General features: G+C 31.9%; 1 protein-coding gene across 3 annotated transcripts in view; it reads right to left on the bottom strand.

Moving 5' to 3' along the window:
- Nucleotides 1–17,129, bottom strand: part of LOC144858803 (polyamine-transporting ATPase 13A3-like) — a 29,280-nt gene extending 12,151 nt beyond the window's left edge. For 2 of the 3 annotated variants that reach the window (XM_078714917.1, XM_078714919.1), the window contains exons 1-15: nucleotides 16,874–17,129; nucleotides 10,983–11,047; nucleotides 7,546–7,713; nucleotides 6,566–6,624; nucleotides 6,095–6,158; nucleotides 5,728–5,816; nucleotides 4,836–4,913; nucleotides 4,047–4,116; nucleotides 3,519–3,656; nucleotides 2,727–2,925; nucleotides 2,157–2,333; nucleotides 1,715–1,825; nucleotides 1,325–1,371; nucleotides 907–1,095; nucleotides 587–648 (exon numbers count right to left, since the gene is read on the bottom strand). In XM_078714917.1, the coding sequence (XP_078571043.1) occupies nucleotides 587–648; nucleotides 907–1,095; nucleotides 1,325–1,371; nucleotides 1,715–1,825; nucleotides 2,157–2,333; nucleotides 2,727–2,925; nucleotides 3,519–3,656; nucleotides 4,047–4,116; nucleotides 4,836–4,913; nucleotides 5,728–5,816; nucleotides 6,095–6,158; nucleotides 6,566–6,624; nucleotides 7,546–7,713; nucleotides 10,983–11,047; nucleotides 16,874–16,880 (1,523 nt within the window). In that variant the 5' untranslated portion in view covers nucleotides 16,881–17,129. Of the gene's footprint in view, nucleotides 1–586; nucleotides 649–906; nucleotides 1,096–1,324; nucleotides 1,372–1,714; nucleotides 1,826–2,156; nucleotides 2,334–2,726; nucleotides 2,926–3,518; nucleotides 3,657–4,046; nucleotides 4,117–4,835; nucleotides 4,914–5,727; nucleotides 5,817–6,094; nucleotides 6,159–6,565; nucleotides 6,625–7,545; nucleotides 7,714–8,758; nucleotides 8,890–10,982; nucleotides 11,048–16,873 lie in introns of those variants that run through there. The other variant, XM_078714918.1, reaches the window with a different exon arrangement.
- Nucleotides 17,130–17,872: the final 743 nt, after the last annotated feature.

Raw genomic sequence — 17,872 nt, 5'->3', positions numbered from 1 at the left:
TGTTTCGAAAATTTACAATTATTATACATTCCATACTACTATTCTTTCATAGATGAGGAAAGTTACTAAACACTGATGATCTACTTCATTATGCAAACTAACCAGTGACCAGCGCATGTGCGACAACCACTATTAATAGCGAACAAGTTTTGTTGAAAAGTATTTCTGTTAGCTTTCGTGTAATGTTAATAACCAATTATAGATCGACATCCAATAAATTAATTCAATTAATTTATTGTTTATTTATTTATTTTTATTGCAAAATACGAGTCTGATAGAAATGGAAAGTGTTAATAACAAAAAGCATACACAAAAAGAAAATTGTGAGATAGACCACTATCTGCTGATTAAATTGCATGTGACCAATGTAAAGGAACACATTAACTCGGCTTGTGAAGACAGAGGAGACTGACTATCATCATCATGTTGTAGCTTTCCTCATCTTTTTTAAAGACCATTTTTAAACATAGTAAATATATAACCAAACGATACAATAACACAAGTGCAAATAACCGTGTGGCTATCATGGCGAACATGCAAATACACATCGATTAAATACCGTATTTAAAATATTTCTATCACTTACATTTCGGTCTTTACCGGGGAAACACCAAACAATTCAAGGTGATCTTCGGTTAGCGTACCAGTCTAAAAAGCAATATCATTAGTTATAGTTAGAGTTTCTCTTCTGTATTATATAAACTCTACAAGTATAAGAAAATATGACATTATGACTTCAGTTCAAGAAGAAATTGTGCCTTCTAGTAAGCGTTTTGTCTACATTATCAAACTTTATGTGATATGGAAACGATGACGCAATATCACTATCACATTTTGAGCATATCACGCTTTGTTGTAAAACTAGTTTGATAGTGTTGACAGAGCTTTAGAGTATAATATACATACCTTGTCAAAGCAGACAACATCTAACATACCACTAACGTTGATTCTTTGAGGGCTTATGCAGAATATACCCAGTGCTCTCAAACGTCGCTGAGCATACACCATACCGATCGTCAAAGCGGCTGGCAAGGCCGGTGGAACGGCGATAGTGAATACGTCTAGAGCCTTGGTTATGATATCTTTTACTGAGTTCTAAACGGTGGAGAAAAATACTTAGAATAATATATAAATAAAGGTACGTAGCTGTAATTTATATTTTTTAATATATACTATAACGCAAATCTCCTAACAATTGTGGCCAAATGATTTCAATATTATGCCTTTGATTATAGTGCCGGTTTACACAAGATACAATTAATCTGCTTATCATTCCAGTTCTCAAGTGCCATCACCGCCGTTTTTGGTGTAAATTATAGCTTACCTCGTGCACTATTTTTATAGTTACAACGTAGATGGCGCCAATAAAAGCTGCAAAATAAATAATTGAAATCAATTTGGTCAACACACTTGGAAAATTGCATGCAAAGTAATTTCTTAATTATCTTACCAATGTATGTTTTATGGGGTTTTTGTAATGATGATTTTTCAATGTATCGTCTAGGCAGCTATTTACCAACAGACCATGCAAATTTATGCAATTGTTTATTGTGACGTCACAGGTATAAATCTCTAGTTATCTTTATTTTCAATATATTATAAAATATATACAAAATATTAAATAGAGGCTCTCTGTCGCCCTTATTGTCTCCATTATCAGAAACTACCTGTGTGAAGATTTTAAATAATCCTATCATATTTGCTTTTATCTTACCCAGACAGGCCAGAACACATATAAATCGTATGGCATCACGGAATAACTTGAAATCCATTGGACGAGGGTAAAGAATGGCTTGCACTAGTGCACCCTTACTGGTTGAAAATCCTGCAAAGAAATGTAAAGCTTTTCATTTCTAATTTTACTAAGTTTCAAGTGGAATTTTTACATCAGAATCCGGTCTTCCGGGCTTTATAGGTATACCATATCGTTTAAAGGTGTCCATTGCATACAAATCAACAGTATAGTAATATTCGGAGAATTAGCTAAGGGTGGTATGTATCATAAATGATTTGATGAAATTCATTCATTAATTATTGCAGGCCTAACAACCAACCCGTCTATTGTATGAACATACCACAAACTGGAGATAAAAATAGTGAATATAGGAATGTTAATCTTCTTACACACGTATAGAAGATTACTATGTTTCGCTTACCAGTCCGTACAACAACAGCCAGTAACCTATCCCGGCCACTGCGTCTTGCTTGAAGAAGTTCAGTACCACAGAATAAGGTATGTCGTTTGTGGGCATCTGAGTTGTAAATGGAACTCTTCTCTGGCGCTGCGTCGCGGTCCACCGGTAAATTTGTTTTAATAATTGGTACCGATTCACCTGGATTTAATATAAATAATTTAGTTATGAATATATACTTTTGGTTTTCAGCCACTCTGTAAGTTGTACCATCGTTAGCCAGAATTTCTGACATTGTTGGTCGATAGGACCAATATTGCCGAAGAAGTCTATCGGTCAATCAATTCCATAGATAAATTACTTTTAGATCTATATGAATTTGGGGTTTTCCCACCTGAACTAGTTGCATTATTACCATATTAACTATTATCAAATTATTCAATTTTCCGTTAGGGGTAATACTAATTATATTAATAAACAGAAATAATTACTTGATCGAAAAAAAAATTTAGAATAGAAAGATATAGCATATGGATAAGAAGGTTTGTCACTTACGGTGGATATCTACGATTGGTAAAAACATATATAACTTACCTGTTAGCATACTTTCATTCATAATACAAGTGCCGCTGATTAGCACTGCATCACAGCTCATTCTACATCCCCGAATCGGAAGTTCTATGACGTCACCGGGAACTATATTACTTTCATCAACTTCTTCAAAATGATCTCCTCCGCGGCATACTGTAACTTTTGAAGAAGACTTCACCATTTCCCGTAGATCCTTGCTTTGCTGTGTTAAATGATATTAATTGTTACATGATTTTTGTTACTAACAGATGGACTTTTTATGATTATCTTTAACGTAGTATAAACGGCATTTCCTTCTACCTGTAGGCCTACCTATACATTGCTATCGACGTGAATCAGTAAAGAGACAATGATACCTTAACATACAGTATAAACAATATTGACACGCTTAAACTACTACCAATAAAAAAGCCTAGATAACCTGAGAGACTTGTCCAGCCATTAGTTTTACATTATTGTATTATATGTTTTAAATATTTCCAAGATTATTGTAGCTCAAATGTGTAACCCTATTCCCCTCCTACCCTCGGAAATTGCAGTAGTTACCATGGTTGGTGGAGAGGTACAGAAATTGTCGACCATAGGGGAAGTTATCAATATGGGTATTTTCCAGGTTAATTACCAGGGTCCCTCTCCGTTTTAGAATAAGGGCTTTAACAAGGGCGTGTATCCAAGGTTTAAATTGAAAAACACGGGCAGTAACCTCCTCCTTTTCGTGTTAAGTGTAGTAATCTTCAGTAACACCTGTATATATTTCAGTTACAGTATTTGTACAGCCATAATATCCTGACTTACCTTCCTAGTGCTGTAGACAGTTAGCGAAATCGATACGAGCGACATCATAAGAATTGCAACAGAGAAGTATATATAGTTGTAGGCGAAAATCCATAAACACACACTAAACACTTGAAATACGTAGAAAGGGTTTAAAGCCTGAACAAATAAATAAACATTAAACAGAGAGTAAAAACTAATATTCTAATTATGCGCAAGTCATACAGTACATCTATAGAGATTCAAGGTTGTTAGTTGATCAAAAAAAATATACGAAATATATATATTCCCTTATTTTACATAGTCTATACAATTTATAATAATATTGAAATGTCTTTAAACAAAATTTAATTTTCTATCTTTCATTTATCATGTTGAAAATGAGTTAGTGCTATGATACAAAATCAGAAAAATGATTATACAAAATATAAATGCCACCGAAATGAGAGGTATGCCCATTATGACCAACCTGAGTCATTAGTATTAATTTGTTTAAATGCAATATAGGCCTAATGATATAAACTTGAACTATGAATACTGTTAACCTACCTCCTGAAAAAATAGTACAGGTATTGGTCGAAGTTCCACGTTTATTTTGTTTGGACCATACAGCTCTTTTCTACAGTAAAACAGTCAGTAATACATTATATCTATTTACCAATGAGTTTAGATAATATTGATAAAAGATACAAAAATGATGGAGATGTTTATAATATAACACATGAAGGAAATTGATTGTATACATTCAATTGTTATATCTATCAACTAAAAAAGAGGTTTGGACAGCCAAATCAGCCATTTTTTAAAACTAAACGTGTTAACTTACCACTCGTTGTATTTAGTAATAATATTTTTTTTATATACACAATAGTTATTCACGTACTTAGACCAAAAATAGATCGAAAACAAAAGTATTAACCTAAAAAAACTGTAATTGAAAGTTTTGGTTGAATTTAACAGTTTATTTTGTTTTTTTATAAGGAAAAACATTAGTAAAAGTGATTCACTTTATTAAAACTATTCAAAGTATTTTGTATGTTTTTGGGGGACAATTCATTATTTAAGTGGTTGGCTGAAATTTTTTAAGAGACTCAACTACGATGGAAAGACGTGTGAGACGACAGCTGCCGTATGAATTAAAAAAAAACATACATCTTCCACGGGGAGTTTGATATAGCGAACCGAGACAGATACGTGTCATAGTTTATTGTTGTTTATTATAAATTATACACTTTAAAGGCCATGGCATGAACTTATTTAGATCTGATATATACCATGATGTATGTTTTGCAGATTTTATGGAAGAGAGAAGAACGATAATAGTTGATTCATAGGTACCTCATTTTCTGTTCGTTTACTGAGAATCCCTTGTAGTGACTGTAGAACGAACCCGTGTGAGTATTGACATCAAGACCCCTTTAAAAAAAACAAATATTTGATAAAACAAACGTCTACAAACCTCACACAATATGAAATTGAAATCTCAAATAAAAGGATTACAGTTCTAAATACATACATACATAAAACATGTAATCGAAAAGTAGCCCACATTTCTCAATGCATGTATAGTAATTTACTGATGATGGTTCAAATAGCGCAATATATTATTATTATAGTCAAACAGATTTCTAAAAACTTAACTCTATTATTATGAAAATAATTTAATAACTCATCTCATATATCATTTATATTTTCAAGGACATGTTTTATTTCTTCCGCATTACAAGTCAATTAGGATTTCACCTGCCTATAAAATGATAATTTGTTTTTATCGAACACATTATACGATTTAAATGTGCCGTGGGGGCTTTAGAATATGTGCGAGTGTGTATAGATCAACAGTTGAACACATAATTCCAGCTTATTTTATTGAAAGACAAATCATAATTCTAAACCAGACAACCCTATTTTAAAGTTTATTTCGTATTCAATTTTTGTTTAAAAACTGTTGATGTGAATCGTTAACGTTGTGATGTCATTTGGGAGTTTTCGACGAAACACGTAAACTGTATTAGTCTACGTTGGTATTTCATCAAAAATAAAATAATTAAAACTTTAAAATCTGTTCTTTTTTATTCTGTAAAAAATCCAAGGAATTGTTCCATGTTAGTTCTTGACCTACGTAACTAAAAGCATATAGTAGCGCATACGCAGATCAAGTGCGGTTCGTGTTGCGTTAAAGGTGACTTTCGTATGGTTTGTCGAAAGCTTGTTCTAATTTCCACCTTACCTTAGCTGATGGTACGATTTTTCTCCATCATTCCAAATATACTTGAGCTTTTTATACATAAAGAATCGAATCTGAAGTCTACTAGTAACCTGCGGATATATAGAATATACTAATAATAATTATTATTAATTTTTAACATGACATTTTTTGCGTTAGTTAAATAGCGATGTTTTTTATAGGGCAGTGAGTGTGTTATAAAACAAACAATTGGTGTTTCGTATATTAAGTAAATATTGACTGTTCCATTCAACGTGGGTGTGTTAAGAAAAAATCACATGTTAAGCTAATGAACATATTATTTCATTCAACAATTCAGTAAAAGTAGGGTGAATAGTACTATAGTAATAAAACAAAACAACTGACTCACAGTTCCATTTTGGTTGCTATCAACTTGTGTTTTCATTTCTGTTTTCTTTAACTGAATGTTATCCCTGTGAAATTTATAATGTAATTATTATTATTATACAAAATTATGTTAGAAATAATCATTTCTTCGGGTATGTAATTACAGTTGTGTTCTTCACATGTTACTTATATAATTGTTATATAAAGTTGGAAATGTATACACATTTTAGTACAGTTTCTACAGGGCCTAGTCATAAACGATGTTCCCTTTGATACGTTGCAGCATACCTCTGTTTGTTTAAGTTTATGAAGCAAATTTACTTCAATGTTTACACAATCAAAAGTGAACCAAACTAGTCTTGTAGGATATAGTTGCATTAAGGCTAATTTACACAGACGAGTGGTCGACTACATACAAAATTGGTTGTAGTTGCTGCTACTACCACAACACAAATACGATTGTAAGCATGCGCGGTATTGTTTTTCTACTTACATTGGTAAAGATGTCGAAGAGTATTGAATTTGAGCAACATGCCAACGTTGGTATACATCCTATGGGATAACAAAATAAAATAAAAACAATACTTTATTGGGCCTAGAAAACAACTAGCAATCTTTGTAAGTGAATACTTTTAAACAGAATATTTGTTTATATTTATTTATTTTATTCAGTTCACAACCAACAGCCATGAAACCGACTATCGGTATGAGATTCTGACTAATTGTTCAAATTGTAGACTTAAAAATTGAGCACTTTCTAAATGCCTAATAGACCTACATTACATTATTAAGTGTGGTTTCCTTTCCACTTCTTTGTAATGATGAGATGCGATTCCTTTGGTCAACAAAGGAGTTTCATTCATACTTTGCATACTTTGTTTGCACAAAGACACAACACATTAAAAGTATACCAACATTGTTTTTATTGACAAATCATGCATTGATTGTTATATTGAAGTTAATCGTGTTGTGCGCCATCCAGTTTGGATCGTATTTCACTAACCGTAAATGTTCATTGATTTTGGAATTTTTATTTAATTCTTGATAATGATATTGAGTGATATGCTAAAATTGTAAGGAAATAAGGACTTTCGGTTACGTGCAGGAGAATGATCAATATTACCATTGCTTTGGTTTACAACATGTAGGTGTGTTTAATTATTTACTAAAGACATATATATAACATAGCAAATATTGACGTTCTGTAATGGACCGATCACTCAACTATGAAATATAAACGAGATGGTGTTATTGTATCTCAGTATTGCTATCCGCCTAATACTTCAGTAATTATGTTCAAAAATTAATATTATTGAATAAACATTCGGTTTTTATTGGTTTAAAGAAGCGATGGAGTAAAAGTTATTAGTAAACTTAGGCATATTAAAGAATACATTTAAAACAAATATAAAACAATACAAAATACAAGACAAATAAACTATATTGCTGAAGAATAGATCAAATTCTCCTTACCTTTAGAATAATTGTATTTGCGTCTTGCAAAGAACTGCGTGTAGACATCGCTCTCACCTTCCATTCTGGTTTCCAATAAAAGACCAAAAAGAGAAGGCCAGCGGATAAAATTCCAAGAATGTAACATATGCATGTTTTCAAATCGCTTTTTTGGTACCCATGTAGATCCTTAAAAAGAAAAAAGAAACTCTAGAAAAATGTAAACATGAAAGCATAAGTTACTATAGTTTCCATTGCAGCAAGAGTTATGAGATGTCATAGGAGCAAGTTTTAAAAGACCTTGCTATGGCAGCAAGAGTTGCCACACATTGTCATGGAAGTAAGAGTTATCAGATGTCATAGGAGCAAGTTTTAAAAGACCCTTTTCATGGAAGTAAGAGTTATGAGATGTCATAGGAGCAAGTTTAAAAAAAACCTTGTTATGACAGCAAGATTTGCCAGACATTGTCATGGGAGCAAGAGGTTCCGGATGTTGTCATGGGAGCAAGAGTTTCCGGATGTTGTCATGGGAGCAAGATGTATCAGATGTTGTCATGAGAGCAAGAGGTATTAGATGTTGTCATGGGAGCAAGATGTATCAGATGTTGTCATGAGAGCAAGAGTTATCAGATGTTGTCATAGGAGCAAGATCTATGATGTTTTCATGCGGTACCAGACCTTGTCATTAAGAGCAAGTATTACCAGACCTGGTCATGAGAGCAAGAGTTACTGGACTTTGTCTCATGGGAGCAAAAGTTACCAGACCTCATCATAGGAGCAGGTATAACCAGACCTTTGTCATAGGAGCAAGTGCTACAAAATCTCGTTATTGGAGCAAGAGTTACCAGTCAGGCAAAAAAAGATTTATGACCACATGCGACCATTTTTGGTGCTACAAAAATATAGCCACATAATTTTTATTTGCTGAATGGACAGTTAGGATTTTGACATCACGAAGATTACACAGATTAAAATTATGTTTGTACTACCTCTATACGATATACAATTATTTTTAAAAACGTTAATCATAATTATGATTAAGATAAAATGATCAACTGAAAAATTACTGTTACGTAAGATGTAGAGAGTTGTAACGTACGTATGTAGATAGTCATACGCAAAAGGGCTACAGGCCAAATAATTGGCACACTTACATAAAATAGAACTACTACTATTGCTATTGAAAAAACGAAAAGAAAAGAAAGATGCTATTACTTATTCTGCCAGATCCTACCTTGTCAGAAAACGATAGCGGTAATTCGTCGTCCATCGTAAATATATAATCTTTTTTATTCCATTAATATTCAGTAAACCTGAGAAATTACACGTGTCCCTTTTTCACACCTTCCTTGTGTAAGCGAAAATCTACAAATGGGTCGAACTATTATAAAGTACCGAATAGGGACACGATTTGTAGGTCAACTATGTGTATACAACAAACAAACAGGACCAAATGTGACAAACAGTAACTTCGGTTAGATTTAACACCCACGTATAAACAATCCTACCATCGTACTTTGAAAATGTATACATAAGGTTAAGATGTGTTTTCTTTTTAGATTTACCAAAACCGAAACAATGCGCATTCATTAATTCTTCTTCTACAAGTAAAATGTAATATCTGTTCGCTCGAGTATGTCTAAATAAACGGAACCCTGTTACAGCTCACTATGTCGGTCGGTTGGTCGGTCGGTAAACACTAACTCAAATTTGCACACGCGACTGCAGCCATGTATATTGTTTGTTTGTTTGTTTTTATTGTATATGATCTTGTTATGCATCAAAATGTTTGTGTTTTGAGCCAAGAGTCAGATTTTAAAATGAAAATTAGGGTTTAAGGATGTTTTCTTAAAAAAAGGAAACGTAATAAAATATATAGATATTTTTTTTCCATTTCACTCGTAGATTTGGTGGAGAACTGTAGTAATTCATTCAATCAATCAATTAATCAATTAATATACATTTATTACTCACACGTAAATAGTTCTTTCCTGGCGCCATGGAAACAATTAAATATTTATGGTTTACAATATTTAACTAAATTTGTTTTATTAAATATATTTTTTTAAAGATTGTTTATCATCTTAGTGATTCTTAAATAAGTGTTAGGGGTACCAAGGTGTTGAAGTGTTTGACATCAGCCATAGCAACAGAAGCTTTTTAAATAAACCAATCAACGTTGCTAAAGCAACATAAATACTCTTTGAAAAATAATTGTTGTATCGCGTTGGTAACTTTTATTAATGCCTTGTTTCATGAGTTTTAGAGGGCGTCCGTCACCATAACAAACACGGAAAGTAAATTTACATGATAGCAAAGGTAACACTACTTTCTTTCACGAAAGGAAATTCTTTTGAGAATCTAAATCTATAAAACACAAACATACAACCTCCTGCAAAACGAACAATGGTTGTCATTATGATACGTGTGATGTAGACTACACGGTAACACCAACAACTACACCGAAAAGGATATCAAACACTATTACGCAAACAAAACGCTGCGGACCAATTTCTTATTTTGACGTAAGCCTAACCTTATTGAAATTTATTAAATCCCTAACATTGCTGATCAGTATTTGTTTTGTATCGAACATTGTGTTGAAATGAAAGCAAAATCGCTACTTATATTTCTAATAACTGGGATAAGGCTTTATTAATTGACCACCAGTAGGCATATACGTAATAAACTCCACATCGTAATTCGTATTTGTTCACGCTCTTTACTTATAAGCCTGAGAATAGTCATTTTAAGTTTTGCTAACATACCGAATTATATTGTCTTAATAGAGGCCCATTTAATTTCAACAAACAACCAGATTATTGTTTTAGTCAATTTACGTTGAAGGATCATTGACCTTGGACTCTCACCTAAGTAGAAAACTGATTTAGATTGAAGGTTAATATATGATTGATATTGATATTCTGTGTATTGAAATGTCTTCTTCTAATTATCGATGCTGTATCTATTATCTAGAATTAGGCAGATTCTGTATCACAGACGTCATAAGTCTAATATACTGTCTAACACGTACTGTAACGTAACCTCAACAAAATACTGTAGCTGTGTGACACTCTATTCAAATTGTGCTAAAATGAAATAGGACAGATAATGACATGTGGAGATGCAGTATAAAGTGGGGTGTTCTGGTTGGATGTCAATAATGCATGTATCAACATTTCTAAAGAGCCTTCACAGTTTCCGGCACGGTTCCGGTCCGGCGAATCGAACATCAATGTTTCGCTATCACGCCGCTCCATGCGGCTATGCGCCAATCGATATGCGTTGACGTTCGAGTGGATTTGCCGGCGCCGGACCGTAACCGTGCCGGAACAGGTGTGAAAGACCCTTAAACCGTTTATTTTGGTCTTGCCGTCATGGAGAGCTGATACGACATACTAAGAACGATGTCAAATTCGAGCTAAAGCCTTCCATGATAATGTTAGGCCTATACTTACCACTTCATCTTCTGTTCCTTCATTTAGGATAGCTCTTTCGACAAGTACTGTATGAGCGCCTCCACCTAAATATAGAAAAACAAATAATAGATAATATTTTTCAATAGTATTTTTGGTTTGGTTCCACTAGGATGCAGCGTAAGGACGTAAACGCAAGTAATTTGACCAATCACGACGAGATGAATGATGATCTATAGTATCGTGATTGGTCTAATTACTTCCAAGGTTTAAGTTTAAATAGTAATTAAATAATCTAGTTCCATACAGTGAACATAAGAATGACTACCAAGAGACACATTACATTGAATTCCAATTTATATTCAATATATCTTACTTTTTATACCTAGCTATAATAATTATGTGTTGATCTGGACACAACAAAATATAAAAGAGTACTGTAATGTGCAACTGAATAGATTAATTGCAGAGAGTCATTGGAAATGTTTAGGCAGATATGTACATAATTAATATCCTACGAACAAGAGTATGTGTATCGTATTCACGAGTTACTAATGCTATCATTATATGCCTAATCCAATGGTAGAACAAAACTCACATCAAACGAAACAAAATGACTACGGATTTTGGAATGTCTTTATGTTGTCTATACTAAAAGGGCAGTAAATGTCGTTTGTGTTGTGATTTCGTTCTATTTTTGTTTTTATCTATGTCTGTATGTTTTGTTTTATGTTTTAAGAGTTATTCTAGAAGTTCTTTCAACAGGAAGACCCGAATCAAGTTTCACTGCAGCACATACGTAATGTACTCCCATGAGTAGTTTTCTAAAAAGTAGGCCTGGAAAGTTGAATAAAAACAAGTAGGAATAATGAAAGTTTGGCCAATGAACTTTACGACAATGTTTGAATTATCATTTTCACTTGGCTGGAAAGATATAACAAACTGAGAATAAATCATCTTCGAATTACATGTCAACACATAAAACTTTTCCTAAAGAAGTTATCATTAGACCAACCAACTTGAAGACAGCGAGGAGAGGCAAAGGACAATGACTTGTTATTAATTAGTAAAGAAAAAAAAAATAGTAATCAATAACCAATTATAACCTATTATATTTAATAGTAGCCACATTTTTGTTTATATTAACTCTAAATAATTAATAAATAATGTCTTGGTAAAAGTCGTAAATGTTCGCACAGGGTTGTGTTTCGTCAATTCGTATTGAACTAACGTTCTATAAATTTCCAATTTAGTTGGGCTCCTTCACATTGGCACGTTTTCGGTCTGTGATTATGTTGAAACATAGATACACTGGTTCTTATTGTATGTATAAGTACTGAACATATTTTTTAAGAAGTATATTTTGTTATTTATTTATTTTTATCAGCCATTCTCAAGATTGGTTGTTTTCTGTTATTTCGCGCCTCTTCATTTTCTTTCGATAAAACTATCTTTAAATAAACTTTAATTTGATTGATTGATCGATCCGGATATTGTTGTATGATTAATGAAGAAAAACGCAATACATGCGCGCAGAGCGTAGCGTGCGTTAATTCTCGTATTATTCTATCTCTGACTGCGGCGAGTTCCACGTGTTCTACTTCCCTTTATAATGTACATTAGAATTGTCCACAAACAGGTAATTCGACAATCTACAAAGTGTACGCATAGATTAAACTGTAGACTTAATCGATTGTATTATCGCATTCTAAATAGTCACCCTCTTGTGCACTAGATTGTTTTACATGTTAGTACTGTACCGGTATGCAGTTTAAAATATACTAAACACTGTTACAATTACGACATACATAGCTTTTCTAAATAGTATACTGATTCTATACGATATGATAAAAGAGTATAATTATAAGTGTGCGGATAATGCACTGTAATATCTATTATGATTATCATCCCTAATACTGACAATAACACTCACTGATGGGACAATGTATACAAATGTATTTACATTAGGTCTATATGCCTATATTTTTAATTTCTAATTATTTTTTGGACTAGATTCAACAGGCAGAAGAGGCAGGAGAAGACCAAACATCAGATGGATGGACGCGATTACAGCTTTGATGGCTTATTTTTTAGGTAAGGTGCACATAACAGAGAAATATATTTTGTCTGTGGGGTTGACAATGGCTTTTATTTGTTATCATCTATATTGAGAGTGCCTATCCAGTGAAGGAACTGATCATTAAGGGCTCTCGGGCTGAAATGATGATGATGATTTTGATATTTTTACGATAAAGAAATCTGTGATATTAAGAAAAAGGCGACCCAGTCGAGATTCGAATTGGTAGACCTACCCGGAATAATCATGTTGTTTATATGCATCCTACCATTAGACTATAACATGGTTCAAATTCATTAATGTCTGTATATTTGTTCTGTATATACGGGAATTTTCTTGAATCTTGAAGTCGATTGGATAGCGACTCATTAACACTAGTTAAAATATATTATAGTATATGGTATTATTCACCATTCATTAAACACCATACAAACATGAACTGCATCGTGGGTCACTTGCGTATACCTTTTATTTCCAAATCGTTTTTCTTTTATAAATCTGTCTTCGTTTGCTTAGCGCACGAATGGAAAATTAACAACTTAAACTTACACAATTAAGGATCGATGATTGTGTAATATAAGACTCATTATAAATCATTTATTCTTTCAGTTCCGATCTATCAAAGGCAAAAATCAATGTTTATTACTACAGTTTTAAATACTAACTTAATTCAAACGACAAGATGACTACGTAAGTGTGTCGGTTTTATGTCAAGTAAGAATCAACACTTTAGTGAAGCGTAATGCAAATTAAAAGCTGCGTCTAGACACGTGTTGATCGCCATCCAATCATAACCGCGTATAGTATTTCCATAGTTAAAAATTATGATCTATTCATACCTAAAATGATTTATACCCTCAATAGCTCTAACGATGGAATTCTTGGGCATTTTTCTATAGCTTTTATGTTTTGGCTTAATCATTGGGATCCAAAAGTGTACCACGGTATTACCCATTTTTATATTTATATAATATTTCCAAATCATTGAAATACTCTTTAAAGTTTATATTAAAGATTATCTTCTATATTCCCATAATATGTAAATGCAATACGTTTAACCTTTTAGCCTTGTTTTGCTTCTTGTTGTGTTTTTTAATACCTGCATAAAGCAAAAAAATAAAATTCTTCCATAATGATTTGATTTGGAATGGTATTACGAAAGCCGATCGAAATCTAAAGTGTATAGTTTGTCAATAATAATATATATATAAATATCTGAGATTTAATATTCCTAGGTTATGTAATGTATTGTTTGTTGGCTTTGAAATTCCCTTGGGTTAGCGAGTGTTCGCAAACGATTCCACAGATCTGAGTCTGAGACCGGCCGGCCTAACTTGGGGTTACACTTACAACTAAATGGGCCCAAGAATGCCAACTGAATAGTATTTTCAAATATATGAGAATGCAGACATTGATAAAGAAGGGTGAAATGATGTTAGTTATTTCGTTAGGTCATCATTAACACGTTGATTAATCCACGCAGTACTCATTACACAACACTATTATTGTATTGTTAACTCTTCCTCTCTCCCAACTTTTCGTAAAAAACTTAAAAGTAATTTGTTATCATTGTACTCAAACTAGACCTTCAAACTGTTTTTGTCATGACTTTTTTATTTTATTTAATAATTATATACAAATGTATTTTTTTCTTTTGTTTATGGGTCTTGCGTGACAAGTATTCTCTTCTTGCAAGATCCTCTATTAATGGTATTTTTTGTATTTTCTCATTATAAATTATCATTCTTTTTTATGGTATTGTTTTACCATTGATAGAAACTAATAAATGTTGAATTATTATTATTAAATGTATTGATAAAAACACTTCAAGCGTGTCGCTAACTTTATATTATTATAGTTTTGTTTTGCAGTTCGTAAGCATCATCACGTATCAATTACTAAAAGAAAAACTAAAAGTGATCGATGCTATTCGAACTATTACAACACTTAAAAGTAAACTGTACTTATGGGCAGTCCTACTTAAAAGCTACTAACATTTCCTGGTGACAGATGTCACTAGACACAAACATTACGAGATGTTAAATGAAATTGAATTGCTTTTTAATAGCTATACAACCTATTTAAGCCTGAAATTAAAAACTAATATAAAGAATTCAATATTCTTAGCTATTATCAGTACGTGTACACCGACGGAGATTGTTTATATCGATGTAAAAAAGTGCCTCAGTAGTCTCTTTATAATCCGTGTCACATCTAGGCCTACAGTATAATACAAATAGTATAAAATGTTGATATTTTGGGGTTTTTTTATTTATATTTTACTATAATATGTCGGACGTATACATTATAATTGATATCAACAACACGTATTAAGGCTAAAATATTGGTGCCTAAGTTTTAAGGTTGTAGACTTCTTTGAATAGCTTAACTGTAGGTATGTGGGTATGTGCATGTAAATCGTATAACCCATTTTTTGTCAGGGTTTAGTCGAATAATTGTCTCAGGCCTTAATCATAAATTATACATCTTATAATTTATTATTTATTCCATCCCAAAACTCTAATATCAAGAATAAAATATAATATTCTGAATATTCAACGAAATACTACACATTGCATACAGTATAATACATTTGTATAGTGACGTTAATAAATATTATGGATAATGTCGGTTTTCATTGTCGTTTTCACTAGCTCTATAAGCTTTACAACTACTGTCAATCATGACGTGTCCCTAGTGTGGACATTATATTTTATGACGTCTTCATAAAGGAACAATAAAATAAGTATTTTCCTTTGAGATAATGTGTAGAAATTTATGGTTTGAATGGGAATAAAAGCAAACATATCAACACGTTTTGATCATATTTTACAAAATTAAATCATAATATATCTTATTAATATAATCTACGAAATTTTACTCCCATTTTGTTCTTTTCAGATATGTCGAATTATCGAGAGGAATCGAGTACGCCTAATTTTCTAAATGCCAAACACCTTCAATCAAAAGTAGTATTTTTAAATACGTACGTACTTAAAAGTCCATATGTAGATTAATGATATGCATACTTATTATCTATCTATCTAATGACAGAAAATGTGTTTATTTATTTATTTACTTATAAATTTACATCATATAAAAATCATCCTCTTCGTTAGAATATCAATTTCATAAAATTTATTCTTCCTTTTTTTTTTTTGAAAAGATACAATCAATACAAATTTGGAAAATCCTATTTTAGCGTGATTTTTCGTTTTGTATTTTTTGTTGTATATGGATTTTTTTTCTGAAATAAAGTGATCAATCAATACTATTTATATATAATAAACTGTATTCTACATTTAATAATGTATTTGTTTCAATTTAGGCAAATTCCATTTCATTCATTCTTCTCCTCAAATATGACACCCATATTCATAGCAAATCACATGATGCTCTACACAAATAAGTATTTGGGAGGAAACAATTTAAAACAAATGTATATTTTAAAGAGTTTTGCAATAATAAATAAATACGTTTTCTTTTTCAAATTATTTAGCAATTGTAACTGTAAATTGTGTAAATTCGCGTTTATTAACATCTTTAACATCTTTAAAATACCAACACAGAACTAATTTTTCACGATCTGATGCATAAAAACTACTTTGTACAAACATTGTAATAATAAGATACCATCGTGTGTATTATTTTGCTTGATAACATTTTATTTTGTGGTAAACTAAACTATACGAATGCAAAGAATTCTAAATATATGTAGATACATCACTTTCATATAAAATCAAATTTATTTTGGTTAATCACATTATTTGAAATAATTATATACGCATTACTTGTATATGTTTTATACCCTCGAGAAACGAAATGTTATAATCAAACAAAAAAAATCAGTACTCACCCGACATGTTTGCTTGTTAAATTAACCAAATTTCTGAAAAATCTTCTGCACTAGCAAAAATGCGTTTCGATTGCGTTAGAGTGTTGACGCTAATACCGCAAGCAGTGACATCGACCTGGCCTATCACAAGAATAGAGAAATGTCGAAGTAAAATGAAGTGGCTGGGAAGTAGTTTGCATAGCAGACTAGAAGGAGAGCAGTGCGCTAGCGCTTGGCGTACTATCGTCTGATTGAAGTGATGAAAGCTGAATCAAAACTAGTAGGTTGGTCAATAATTTGGGATTCTCGATTATATTTAAGGGTAGTTTCTACTATTATACTAACCGACATCTATATGCAGTTATGGCAACAGGCAATATTTAACGACTTCTAACAAGAAATTTGAACTCTTTAACAACATTAATGGACAATGTATAGAATTCAATAATTTCATAATCAAATGGTGGCTATAGCAACGGTAAACATTTCAGTATCATTGTTGTTAAGAGACAATAATTAAGTGTTTTTATATATAATTTAATAAATTATTAAAAGCATTCAATATCAATTACATAATGATATGTTTAGACAAAATATACACTTAATAATTAAAGTAAACAACAATCATTGTTATTATAAATTATGTTTATTTAAAGTTTAATTACTTGGCCTAAAAGAGAACTTGAGTCACAAATTATACTCGAACAGCAAGAATATTTCATTTAAGCTCTGTTTACACTATCAAACTAGATTGACAAAAAAAGTGTGATGTGTCCAAATACTACTGATATGCCCGAATATGATATTGATATGACATCATCATGTCCCTATATGGGAACATCATTTTTTTCACATTAAGTTTGATAGTGTAGACAGACCTTTAGGCTAATCATTTTGTAAAAAGAACGCATTTGGAACTAAAGACTGCTAAAACCACTCAAACCAGCCAGAAATGTTGAAAAGAATAAGATAAACTAAGCATCGATAATTATTGGATATTATCAATAACATAGTTTACCT

Source organism: Antedon bifida, chromosome 2 (genome assembly GCF_963402885.1).
Source record: "Antedon bifida chromosome 2, ecAntBifi1.1, whole genome shotgun sequence".
In the NCBI taxonomy this organism is placed as follows: Eukaryota; Metazoa; Echinodermata; class Crinoidea; order Comatulida; family Antedonidae; genus Antedon; species Antedon bifida.
Note: the sequence above shows the minus strand (reverse complement) of the source record. Positions and strands in the feature narration are given on the sequence as shown.